Raw genomic sequence first — 12,654 nt, 5'->3', positions numbered from 1 at the left:
TATCAAAATTTGAGTAGCTGAGGGTAGTTGAATGGCTAGATTGACATGAAGTATAACAATAAATTAAAAGATCTTATTAAAGTATATTAGAGAAAACTATTTCAGGGCTTAAGTTGCAAAAATTTAGCTTTATGCAAAATATCAAACAGTACCATTGGAATTACTTTTTTCCCCATTCTAAAGGTAAGTATTGCTTCGTGAAACATATCAGTTTTGATATGTGTATGAAAATGTCTGTGCACCATATGTTTGAGTCAGGTATAAAATTAATTTCCCTGTGGGTAATGGTCAAAAAATGCTGAAAGCTATTGTATTAGAACACAGTAAAATGAAGGATTTAACTCTAATATGGAGAACTTTGAATTAAGATGGTAGACTTCACCAACACAAGGAAATTTCTTCTTGTTTCTACTGTGCAGAAACACCTTAGAAATACCCAGAGAAGAGTGATATTGATGATGCTGTGGTATTTTTAGAACCCACAGCAGTACTGAAAGCAAGAAAAAGGATTCTCTAGAGGCTCAAAACAAAGAAGACTCAGTGACAGTAAAGAGTGAACCAACAGTGTATAGCCTTCAGGGAAAGTGAGTTTATGTGTGGCTTAGAGGTCTTCATGTCCATATAGGAAGGAGTAAGAGTCAAGGCACAGACCCCATGCTGTCTGGAACAAAGCTTGTTCAGTAAACCTAGAAAAGCTATCCTTTCTGTGATCAGATACTAGAAAAATGCCCCTACTCCCACCCCTTCTGAATAAGGGAGGAAGCTGTTCATCTCAGAAAATTAGAGACTGGGACCATACTGTAAGGGGAAGGGGGCCTTAATTTACATTAGCAATAACCTAGTGTCAAAGCACTAAGCTTTAAAATGATCCAGAGCCCAAGACCCTTCATATACCTTTCCTTAGAAGAAATCACCATAAAACTCCCTTGTAGATACATCTCAACAATCCAGGGCACCGCAGACTTCCTTGCAATATAGCTGCTGCTGCCAAATGGCCACATACCCAAAAACAACACAGCACATATACAGGAACCAGCTGTTGCGAAAGGTTAGCAGATGACCCATGGTAGGGGCCAAGTTGTACCTGCCAAACTAGAAGTAATTAGAGCAGTCCTAAAGGAACTTTTAAATTAATCTGTTTAAAAGACTGAAAGGGACTGAGAAGTCATTAAACAAGAGTAAAATGTTACCCAGAAAGAGAGCAGGTAGATTTGAAAGAGAAACAGATAGAATTTTTACAAATAAAATTAGTATCTGGGGAGAGAAAGACAATGTAAACTAATCCTAGGAAAATCAAATTACAGAATATATAAGTTTAAAGCTGGATAGGAAAGTCAGATTATAAAACCAAAGGTAAATTTGAGACAATATTTTTTATATCTATTACTCAGTTAATACTAAAGATCTCATTCTGCCAAAGAATCTTACAGATCACAACTAGTGTATCTCGAAGCATCAACCTGTTAGTCTTAAAACTGTCCCTGCTTTGTCCTCTTGCTTCATTACTAGGGAAAAAAATACAACTAATGGTAGTTCCTCTTTCCATTGTTTGCTCTTAAGACTTTGGGGAAATCAGTGTGACTCTGGCTTCTTAAGAGAAGGCTGGATCCCCTTGCAATAATCTGTTCATATAAATTTGTAAAATGAATACGTACTATGAAAAGTCCTTACAATTGACCTCTTTGGGAGTGTATTGTCTTTACTGTTTCTTTTCCATTCATAATTTGATACTCTATGACAATATTATCATCATCATTTCACTAACAATTGCATAGTTTTCTTTAGACATTTGCTAATGTTTGATTATGGAGATTATTATTCAGTCACTTTAATAGAATATACTTGAAACTTTTTTTCTAGTAGTGAAACTGAGCTCAACTTTGATTTTTCCATATCCCTCATGTGCCAATAGCACACATTTTTGAGATGACTAACTATAGTTTGGGGTATGGTTTGTAGTAATAGAATAGACATTTTTCTGCAAAAGGTAACTGGTCCCAATGGGGTTCAAACTTGTGATCTTGGCCTCATTATCACACTTTTTGTAACCGTCAGACCTAATAGTTATATTATATGTATTTTAGTCAGTAATCTTGAAATTGAGTTATATTTTTTAAATTACCCATAATTTGTTCCAAATATGTAATTAAAAATCACTTTGGGACATTTGTCACTTTTGTTTGATAGTAAAAGTAACAAAAGTAAAACAGACAGCCAAAGAACCTAACTCACTTTTCATCTTCCCTGTGTTTTCTATGGCAGTGAAAGTCACAAAAGTGAAGCTTGCAGGCAAAGAACCTAACTCACTTTACGGAGAGTGCTACGGTACCTTTTTCTTTTAGTGAGGCTATAGCAGGTCTGATGTCAGTCACTTTAGAGACCTTTAGACCTCAGTGCTCATTTATTGCTAAAATGTACCAGCTCTGCTTCTGCATTATGAAGATCATCTGTCAACACTTTGAGATATTCTCCTTTGTTATTAAGCTTGTGATGCTCTACACTGTCAGGTTTTTTGCCAATTATAGTTAAGGTACAATGGTGTATTCACCAGATCAAAGTCTCACATTGGCGGTAGAGGAATGATTTGTAAGTCTTTATTCATCTGAATTGTACAATAGAACACCTGAGGAATGCAAATAATCCCTCTGAGGACTCTGCAGGAAAGGCTGTTAAAATGACAGGGTAGAACTATTGTTATTCTGAATTGATGTTTTAGCCAAAATAATTATTTCTTATCTTGTTGTTTTGTAACAGTTTTTGTTTTATTGGTTATGTTGACCATATTTATAAAATAAAAATGTATATGATATTTTTATATTATCATTTCACATGGGCTTGTTTTATTTTACTTGCATTGTATCTATATATTTTGGGTATGTGATCTTTTTTAAATTGCATACTTGATTGTATCTGATGTAAAATAAACGAATGTTCCATTTTAATGTAGTTTTGTTTGACTAGTATAAGTCTATGAAGTAACTTAAAATCTCCTAATGTTATTACAGTCGGAAGTATCTGTTGAAATTTTCCCTTTTTTCCTTAACCTGTTCTTCATAATTTTGGATAAGAAAATATCTGGTTTGGATTTCCTATTTTAAAGGACACTAAACCAAATCTTTATTCATCTATTTATTGGGTTGGCCTTTTTTTTTTACTCTTTCTTTCATTTTTTTAAGGATAGGACCAAAAAGGAAAGAAAAATTATGAGGAGCAAAAGCCACTGATAACAGATAACATATTAAATAAATAAACTATAGATTATCCTTGTATAACAGACATGTATAATTTATTGTGAATTTTTCAATGTTGTATCCCATCCTAAATTGTTTCTAATAACTGATTCTCTGCCATTTTCTTTGATAGGTGGGTGTTAATGAATTTGTGGTCAAATCTTATGTTTCTTTTCATCTAAAGTGACATTAACATTGATTACTTAAAGGATGCTACCACAGTTTGTTGTGTTTTTTTTTTGCCATAGTAGCTATTAAACCCTTGGTCTAAATATGGTAGACTAGTGGAACTATGCATAATATACATTAATATAAATTTCTTTGAAATCTAGGTTCAATTCTATACTAAACTCTATTCCAGAATTTTAGGCATACATACCATGATTTTCAGAGAGTGAAAATTAATAATAGTAATTACTGTTAATATTTGTTTGCTGTATGCCAGACATTACTTTTTTAGGTCCATTACAATATTACAATATAATATGTACTATTATTATCTCCATTTTCATAGATTAGGAAACTGAGGCTTAGAAAGGTTCAGTAAACTGCCCAAGAATAAAAGCTAACAAAGTGGTAGGACCGGAACATGATTAAAATACTACACTTGTTTCATTTCTGTTTTAACTGCTGATTTGTCAGAATACCCCATGCTTTGGGAGAAAAAAAAAATCAAGTCATCTTTTTAAGTAACACTTGGTATCAATTTCTTAACTGATTTGGCTTTTCAAACCCTTTTCAATTCAAAAGAATTTACTTCCTCTGCAGTTCTATTAGTCATGATCCTACAAAAGAAAGGTTTATAAGAGCAGTGTGTACATAGTCAACCAGATTTCTAAATCTTTATTTCTGGACATGTTTGCTTTGATTAGCAAAAACTCCCCTCAAAACCAATACAAATATAAACTTATCAGTCTAAGAAGGAGCTAAACCAAGCATATAGATATCTGGGTAGAATAGATTATTTGTCAAAGACTCTTCAAAATTCCCTGGTACTTTCAGGTCTGATTTCTGTACAAATGGAACTTTGTTTCTGTTTTTCAAATTTTTGCTTTGTAAAGTAAGAAAATAAAGAAAATCATAAAATTGAGGTTTTTAGGGGCCACAGGTATTATAACACATTTAGTGTAACTTTTAAAACTTTTAAAATATTTGTATAATACTTTCTATAGATAATATGCTAAAGTAAAACTAGATTACAGTAAAATATTATGGTGTATACCTGAAGCAATTGCTGCCTGTTAATGCCTTGACCTTGGAAAGCTATACACAAAAAGATGGCATCATAAAACCGTGCAATTCTTATGAATATGTATGTGCTACTTGATAATAATGAATGTGGTACAGTCATGCATGCACTACAAGATAATGTTGTGCCCTTTTTTGTCTACAGGTTGATAAAAATTAAAGAGTGGGTGGACAGGTATGACCCAGGTGCCTTGGTCATTCCTTTTAGTGGGGCCTTGGAACTCAAGTTGCAAGAATTGAGTGCTGAGGAGAAACAGAAGTATCTGGAAGCGAACATGACACAAAGGTTAATTTAGCATTCATTTTCCCTACACTTTATTATCAACTATTTCCTTGCAGTAATTTAATTGCTTGCGCTGATAGAATAATAAATGACAGAGTAATTACCATTATAAAGAGGGAATCTTCTCCTTTCTTTACCATGAGACAGAGTGAAAAGATTTATTTTAAATTAAGTTTTTAACTGTCATCTGTCATCTCCATACAGTGTTTTAATTATAACATAGGTATTAGTTATGTATATTTTTGAGAAGGAATGATCGCCAAAACTCTTTCGTCATGTTCAGTGGGGGAGGGGAAAGGGTGAATCAGTTGCCTGAATTTTTTCTGAGTAACTGTAATATATTATTTAAACATTGGATTTCAATAAAATAATTTTGCTTTTATGACCCACATCCTGGAAATAATTAATATTGGAGGAATTAGCATAGAATGTACAGATCAAATTTTTCTTTTTTTATCGTAAACAATTCAAAATTATATATTCAGACTAATACAATTAGATCCAGTTTTTAAAGGGTTTTTTAGAAATAGTTATATGCTTTCTGACCTCTTCAAGTGCATTAGAAAGATAAATGGTCATTTACTAATATCTTTAACATTTTCTGCTTGAAATGAATGATTTTAGCTCTATACCAATCTCTGGCACAATCAACTTATATGTTGAGTGAATTTGTTTCATTTTATTTCAGCGCTTTGCCAAAGATCATTAAGGCTGGGTTTGCAGCACTCCAACTAGAATACTTTTTCACTGCAGGCCTAGATGAAGTGCGTGCATGGACCATCAGGGTAAGATTCATACTTATTCATCAGCTATATCCAGTTCCACACTATTGAATTCAGATTGATATCACTGACTTTGAAGTTTGTCATGGTGGCGGTTAGCTAGTCATTACAGATGAGGTTTTTGTCCAGGATAACTTTAATTATTTGTGAGCTGCTGAACAGTGAAAGTGGAGCGGCATTGATTGAGGCAGGTAACAATTGATTCTGCCTATTACATAGTCTGAATTTCTTCATCCTGTAGAATCTGTCTACCCTCCTCCTGTGGTCAGAGATAAGACGCACCAGTATTGTGCTTGCTTAATCTGTGTGACTGGGTTTGTCTGCAGTGAAATTGATGTGGCTTTTCATTTTGTATTCACTAAGTTTGTTTGGGTTGCGGGTGGTTCTTTCCTCCTTTGCTTTGCTCGGATTACATTTTCAGCAATAAAAGCAATATGACATCATTATGCTCTTCATAGATACACAGTTGGGCTCAAAGAGCTAAACTCAATGTGTAATAATTCATGCCTTTTGTAATTTGGATTCATAGAAGTAGTATTTATTTTTTTCAGTGTTATATATTCACTCTTTCTTCTTTAAAAATGTGATATGTATTTTAAATATTGATGTATACTGCTTAGGGTCAGAAAGAATGACTAATTTATTCCCAGAGGACAATAGATACTGAACTGTAATGGCTTGCTTTTAAATGTAAATATATTGTAATATATAGTTACTATTGAAAAATATTTTGAAATATATATAGACCCAAATAGTATTATAGAATATAAAAATTATGTCAGAACTTTTAGAAATACTGTGTCATATTCATTCTTTTATTATGCTTTTAATGTATATGCTACATGATTAATTTTAATGCTGTTTTGATTTCTGTTTGCACTGACTACTGCAAGTTATTGTTAAATTTATTTTGATTTAGTATGGATAGGAACGTGGAGGCAGTTCAACATAATGTTAAATGTGTTGTATGAATGTGAGATTCACTTTTCTTTTATCTCCTCTCCCCTTGTAAAATAAAAAATTTTTATTGATATAAACCAAATTCCTTTTATGTAGACTTACAAAATAATGACAAAGCAAATCTGAATTCATAAATAAATTGCCAGGGTTTAATTTTACTATATACTTTAAAGCCTTAAACTTTTAAACTTACAGTATATGTAACAGGAAAGAAAACGTGTTCTGGGCTTTAAAATGTGAAAGCTGGTTAATCTTAAGACTGATTGTAAGTATCCATGATTTAATGTGCTGAGATATTTAGTCAGGTAAGCATCAGTGAGTAGCCATATTAAGCCAATACATCTTTTATTGTAAAAACTGTGCTTTAGAGTGTCAGACTTCTTATCACTTGAACATGCTTTATTAAGCAGTCTTAGGTCACCATTATTTCTCAAATTTCCTTCCATGGTTGTGTGTGTCTGGAATGTATGTCCTTGTCATTTAACCTATGAGGTAATTATAAGACATTTATCTTCTTACATCAACTTGAATTTTCCTCTGTGATGGTTAGAAGCAGGGTGTATAATGTAAAATGCTTGAAAATTTTAAAATTATTTTTCAAACATAGATTATATAATTTGTTGGAAATATCTTTAAAATGTCCTTTTACACATTGATTTTTCTATGTTCTTTAGATGAGCTGAAATTTCAAGGCTTTTTATTTTTTAAAACCTTTGATAATTCATCTTGAAAGTTACTTTAAAACCTTTATTTTTTTTTCCACTGTGAAGAATCAAAATGAAAGTCAGACCAAAATCAGACCGCTGCATCTAAATCGATAAAATTGTGGATGACTGTTAGGAAAAACAAAGCTGTGCTTCTTTAATATCTACTGGTCCGTCTGTGCTACATCTGCTACACAGGTAGCACCCATGTTGAAAATGTACTAATTGTTTATCTAACATCTTCACTGATAGTAAATAAGTTCAAGTGGACTCCAACTGCAGATCAGGAAAAAGAAACTCTACCCTTACAATCAGTCATCTTAAAGGCAATTAGTTTTCTCTGGTCTTTCTTTTTAAAGAAAGGGACGAAGGCTCCTCAAGCTGCAGGAAAGATTCACACAGATTTTGAAAAAGGATTCATTATGGCTGAAGTAATGAAATATGAAGATTTTAAAGAAGAAGGTTCTGAAAATGCGGTCAAGGTAAGGGATTATTTTCTAGTTCCATATTTTATAATTTTTACTTAGAGGAAGATAATCATGATTAAAATGAATAATCATCTTTTAAACTGTGTAACAGGGTTTAGTGGTACTATCAACTGATTGAAGAGCTGTAGATATTTACATGCTTTAAGATAATTTTTTAAATGTATGAATTGTTTGTTTTTTTAACTAAAAAAAATAAACTAGTTTTAAGTAATTATAATTTCAAAGCATTTGTTGACTGATGGCTAGTGAAAATGTATACTTATTACATTTAGATATCTAAAATAGAACTAGTATTATATGCCTATGATTAATTCAAAGAAAGGGACAAAAATATCTGTTCTTAAAAAAAATGCAGGATTGTACTTTTTTTCCAGATCTTTGGGAATTTGATTTGCTTTCTTAACACTAGAGGGCAGGTCCAAAATTGTGCTTTATTTTGGCTAATAAGTATAATTTGATTTGCAGCCACTAATAATAAAGCAATATCATAATAATAAATTATTTTTTATAATGTAATTTTTTTTCAGGCTTAATTAATCTTGTTTGTCTTTATTAGGTTTTACTTAGCAGAATCTAGTAGGTATGTCATCTCTAATTAATAGGTCAAGTGATTAAACTGACATTATGGTGAAGAATTTAAAGAGGTCTCTCTTATGTTTACTATTTTATCATTTGAAAGGTATGCAGAAAAGTTATTTCAAGTTTAGTTTATCATTAGATTGGTATCATTGGTATCATTAGAAAGATCATACTGACGGCAGAACTTTAATAGAACTTCTGGAACCCCAGAAGGGGGGGGGGGATCTTGGTATAATTGGTTCAATATGAGGTGAGAGCCATTTCGTTTATTAAAATTGAGTGAGAGATGTTACAATTTAAATCTGAACGTCATTAGCCTGACCTGTGGTTGTGCAGTGGATCAAGCGTCAACCTGGAACGCTGAGGTTGCTGATTCAAAACCCTGGGCTTGCCTGGTCAAGGCACATATGGGAGTTGATGCTTCCTGCTCCTCCCCCCCTTCTCTCTCTCTCTCTTTCTCTGTCTCCTCTAAAATGAATAAATAAATAAAAATAATTAAAAATAAAAAATGTTTTAAACTGAACGTCATTAGCTTCTCAATGGTGTCATTTGTATCAATAGATAGGTATGCAAATATTGAGATTGAACTTAGTCATGAATACTAATTAGACTTGAAAATCTCAGGTTATTTTCAACATGCTACATCATGTTGGCATATGTATTTTTCATACAGTAAAGATGATTAAAATAAGGAATTTTTCTGTTACTAGTATTCAGAAATCAGTTGCTGCTTTATTTTAATACTTATGTGATAAAGCTCTTCCACCAATCCTTAATAAATGTCTATGTTGTAGTAAACTTTAAAGATATATAAATTCTGAATACTTCCTCTAACAAAACAGGGAAACTTTACAATATACAATAAAATAATATTTCCTGCTCGTAGAAGTGCTTACCACAACTGGGAGCTTTTATACTATAAATTGGAAATGATTGACCTCTGAATTTTCAGCTTTGAACACCATTAGGTGTTTTATGTGATTTCTTTTAAATCTCCAAAACTAACATTTCAGAATTTGAATTCTAAGCATATAAAGCATTTATGAATTATGTTATGGTCTCCTATCCAACATTATTTACTTGAATATTATCAAGTCAGTTTTAGGTTTGAGAGCAAGATTGTGTATATGTGTATGTATATGTATTTCTAATACCAGTGCAGCATAACTAATTTAATGCCAGTGCTGTGAACTATATACTGAATAGCTCTGTGTGGGCTTTGTAGTCTACAGGGATACCACATTATTAGCAATCATATCTGCTTAGGCAAAGCTGGCTTCTACAGATGGCTGCTTTCAAGTGCAAATGAACTGGTTAGACGTGTCTTGTTTAATACATACTCAAGATTCACAAATGGGTATTGATTTTTTTTTTTCAACCACTGTTTCTGATAGCAGTGGAAATGGATTAAATGGTCTCTAGAGAATTTAAAGGAGCACTGTCACCTTTAATTAATAGTAAACTTGAGTAGTAACAAAGTATATAAACTTACATTAATATGTCATGTCAATATGTATTTGATTTAAATTGTATGGTTTTAGAACAGTGGGCTTTATTCTTAAAATAAGTAGCAATACATCACGTCTTTAAAAAAATAATGTGAGAGAGATTAGGTGGATGTGTGCCTTTCAGAATGTTAGTGTATCATGGGTTTTTAAAAATCAGCTTTGTTTTAACAGCACACATTATTAGTAGGTGATTTTTTATATGCAATCTGGATATTTGAAAATATGTTTACTACAGCTCTGTGATCTGTTTTATTTTTACCTCAAATGTATGATCTTCATTAGTGTTGTTTCTGATTAGTATAATTGCACTTGACTTTGAACATTCTTATCAATATGTTCAAAGGGAAGTACTGATCTTATTGGGCAAAGGTTTGTGTTTTCAATAATTTCTAACAGTAGGAAAATACTTTTGAGAATTTTTTCCAAAAGATCCTCACATCCTCATTGTCAAGTGTGGTCACATGGTACTGAGTGAGTGTGTGCAGTATTAAGCATAGATGCTGAAGAGCCTGTTGTGCTTAGGGTGAAGTGTGTGTGTTATGCATGGGTGAACCCGGGTCTCTGGAACTGCTGTGTGTTTGCTTTAGAATTACTGGCCAATTGCACGTCTAAATCTGCATACCAGCAGGTGGAATCAGTTGCTTTGCCAACTGATATACAAGTGGAAAAAATATTTATCTTTGCAGTTCCAACCTGTTAGAGTCTGCTGTAACTAGGACCGTTAGTCCGTACAGGCATACCTCGTTTTATTGCACTTCACTTTATTGCGCTTCACTTTATTGCGCTTCACAGATGTTGCTTTTTTTTTTTTTTTTTTTTACAAATTGAAGGCCAGACCATCTAGCAGAAAAAAAGGTTACAACTCACTTTATTGCAGTACTTACTTTATTGTGGTGGTCTGAAACCAAACCTGCAATATCTCCGAAGTATGTCAGTAATCTTTATGATGAATTCTAGTACACACCACTATGTATAGTCATTGTCAATACTAAATACAAAACTATAAGGAAATCATTTAAAATCTGTGCATTACAATTGATAGTACTTTTTCTTGTAGCAAACTATCTTTTTGACATCACCAATATCACCACAGACTTTCTTTAAGAAAATAAAGTAGCCTTAAACTAGCTATGTGGTCTTTTTTCCCCCTACCTGGTTTGAACCGTTTTATTACAGTGACTTGCTGGATGTTTGTAGACACATCAGAAGTGTACCATAAGTAGCATGTAATGAAATACAATAATATTGGTATAATTACATTTATGTACCAAAAATTTATTGGAGAATACATTTTGATTATGTATGTATGGAAAATCTAGTTCTGCCCAAATCAGGAATATTTTTGCTTCTCTCCAGGTCTAGGTTTAAGCTTGTATGCATTTCTATATTTCTTTTAAATATGACCTAAGAAGTATAATACTTTCTGCATCTGCTTCTACCATTTACCTTATGCATTTATTGCATAGTAACCCATTTCCTCTATATTTCCTATCTGCAGGCCGCTGGAAAGTACAGACAACAAGGCAGAAATTATATTGTTGAAGATGGAGATATTATCTTCTTCAAATTTAATACACCTCAGCAACCGAAGAAGAAATAAATGCTAGTCATTACCCAGATAAACATACAGTTTCCAAACGGCATATGATTTTTTTTTTATTAAAATTTCTGAAAACTGAAGGGACAAAGTTGGGGGGGGATGGAAATCTTCTACAAACAGAATTATTTTTATTTGTTTTCAAATTAAAATACTGTGTACTTCTGATGAAATGCAAGTTCTCTAATGTGAACAGCTTTGCTTTTCACGTGATTAAGACCCCACTCCAAATTGTAGAAGCTTTTCAGGAACCATATTACTCTCATGATACTTCATTAATCTCCATCATGTATGCCAAGCCTGACACATTTGACAGTGAGGACAATGTGGCTTGCTCCTTTTTGAATCTACAGATAATGCATGTTTTACAGTGCTCCAGATGTCTACACTCAATAAAACATTCGACAAAACCAGCCTTGGTGTGTTTGGGGATGTCTGTATTGACTGACTGTGGTGTGCTGAATGCGATACGGCACCTGGTGGTTGCTGATTACAGAATTTTAAGGCGGGTGTGTGACACAGTAACTGGCAGTGTGGGGCAGCTGCAATTGTATCTTAAAAGTGAGTCTTTCATGGGTACTAGAAGAATAGCATACCAGGGATTTGTCTCAAGAAAGTTAATTAATTTGTAGATGGACATTTATTGAAGGTTGATAGCAATGATGCTACAAAGGATATAACATAGGTGACTGTGACCAAAAATAAAATAATACTGGAAAAAAATTCTGCTTCAAAAATTAAGGAATTTTTTTGTTGTTGTTCTGACCATATTGAAGAGAGTGCTTATTTTTAATCTTTCCTTTGAAATTATGAAATTGTGGAAACTAACCCATTCATGTCTGGCGGGTTATATTTTTGTTTAAATTCAGTAGTGAGTGCAAAAGTTTATTACTGAAAAGATTAGACCTTGGAAATGAAAAAGCTTTTTTCATACTTGTTATGAAAAAATATTTTAAACTGGTTAAAATTTTAGTGTGTTTAAGTTAAGCATTTTCTAAAATTGTAATAGAAAATTCTGAAAAAAAAAAAGATGAATTAGTTATTTGGAGGCCATTTGGCACTGAGCTGTCTCTGATGATCATCATCTTCAAGTCCTCTCGTCCTTGAACTCGCCTTTTCCTCCCATGTTCCCACTCCTGCAGTACCTCCCTTGTCCCCATCCATGACCCCTGCGTGTTCTGTGATTGCAGAACCATTTCTGTGGCATACAGATTTAGACCTAGGTTAGTCTTTTATTTTACTGTATTACTTTGTCACTTTAAAGATAAGGAAATA

The 12,654-nt window shown here is 32.8% G+C and overlaps 1 protein-coding gene across 1 annotated transcript in view; it reads left to right on the top strand.

Annotated features, from left to right (window-relative positions):
• OLA1 (Obg like ATPase 1) overlaps window positions 1-11,792 on the top strand; it is a 195,380-nt gene extending 183,588 nt beyond the window's left edge. The window contains exons 8-11 of the mRNA XM_066345980.1: window positions 4,624-4,764; window positions 5,450-5,546; window positions 7,567-7,689; window positions 11,281-11,792. Coding sequence (XP_066202077.1) covers window positions 4,624-4,764; window positions 5,450-5,546; window positions 7,567-7,689; window positions 11,281-11,382 — 463 coding nt within the window. The 3' untranslated portion in view covers window positions 11,383-11,792. The remainder of the gene's footprint in view (window positions 1-4,623; window positions 4,765-5,449; window positions 5,547-7,566; window positions 7,690-11,280) is intronic.
• The last annotated feature ends 862 nt before the right edge of the window (window positions 11,793-12,654 follow it).

The sequence above is a fragment of the Saccopteryx leptura genome, chromosome 7 (genome assembly GCF_036850995.1).
Source record: "Saccopteryx leptura isolate mSacLep1 chromosome 7, mSacLep1_pri_phased_curated, whole genome shotgun sequence".
Taxonomy (NCBI): domain Eukaryota; kingdom Metazoa; phylum Chordata; class Mammalia; order Chiroptera; family Emballonuridae; genus Saccopteryx; species Saccopteryx leptura.
The sequence above is the reverse complement of the archived record's forward strand: the minus strand, read 5'-3'. Positions and strand labels throughout refer to the sequence as shown.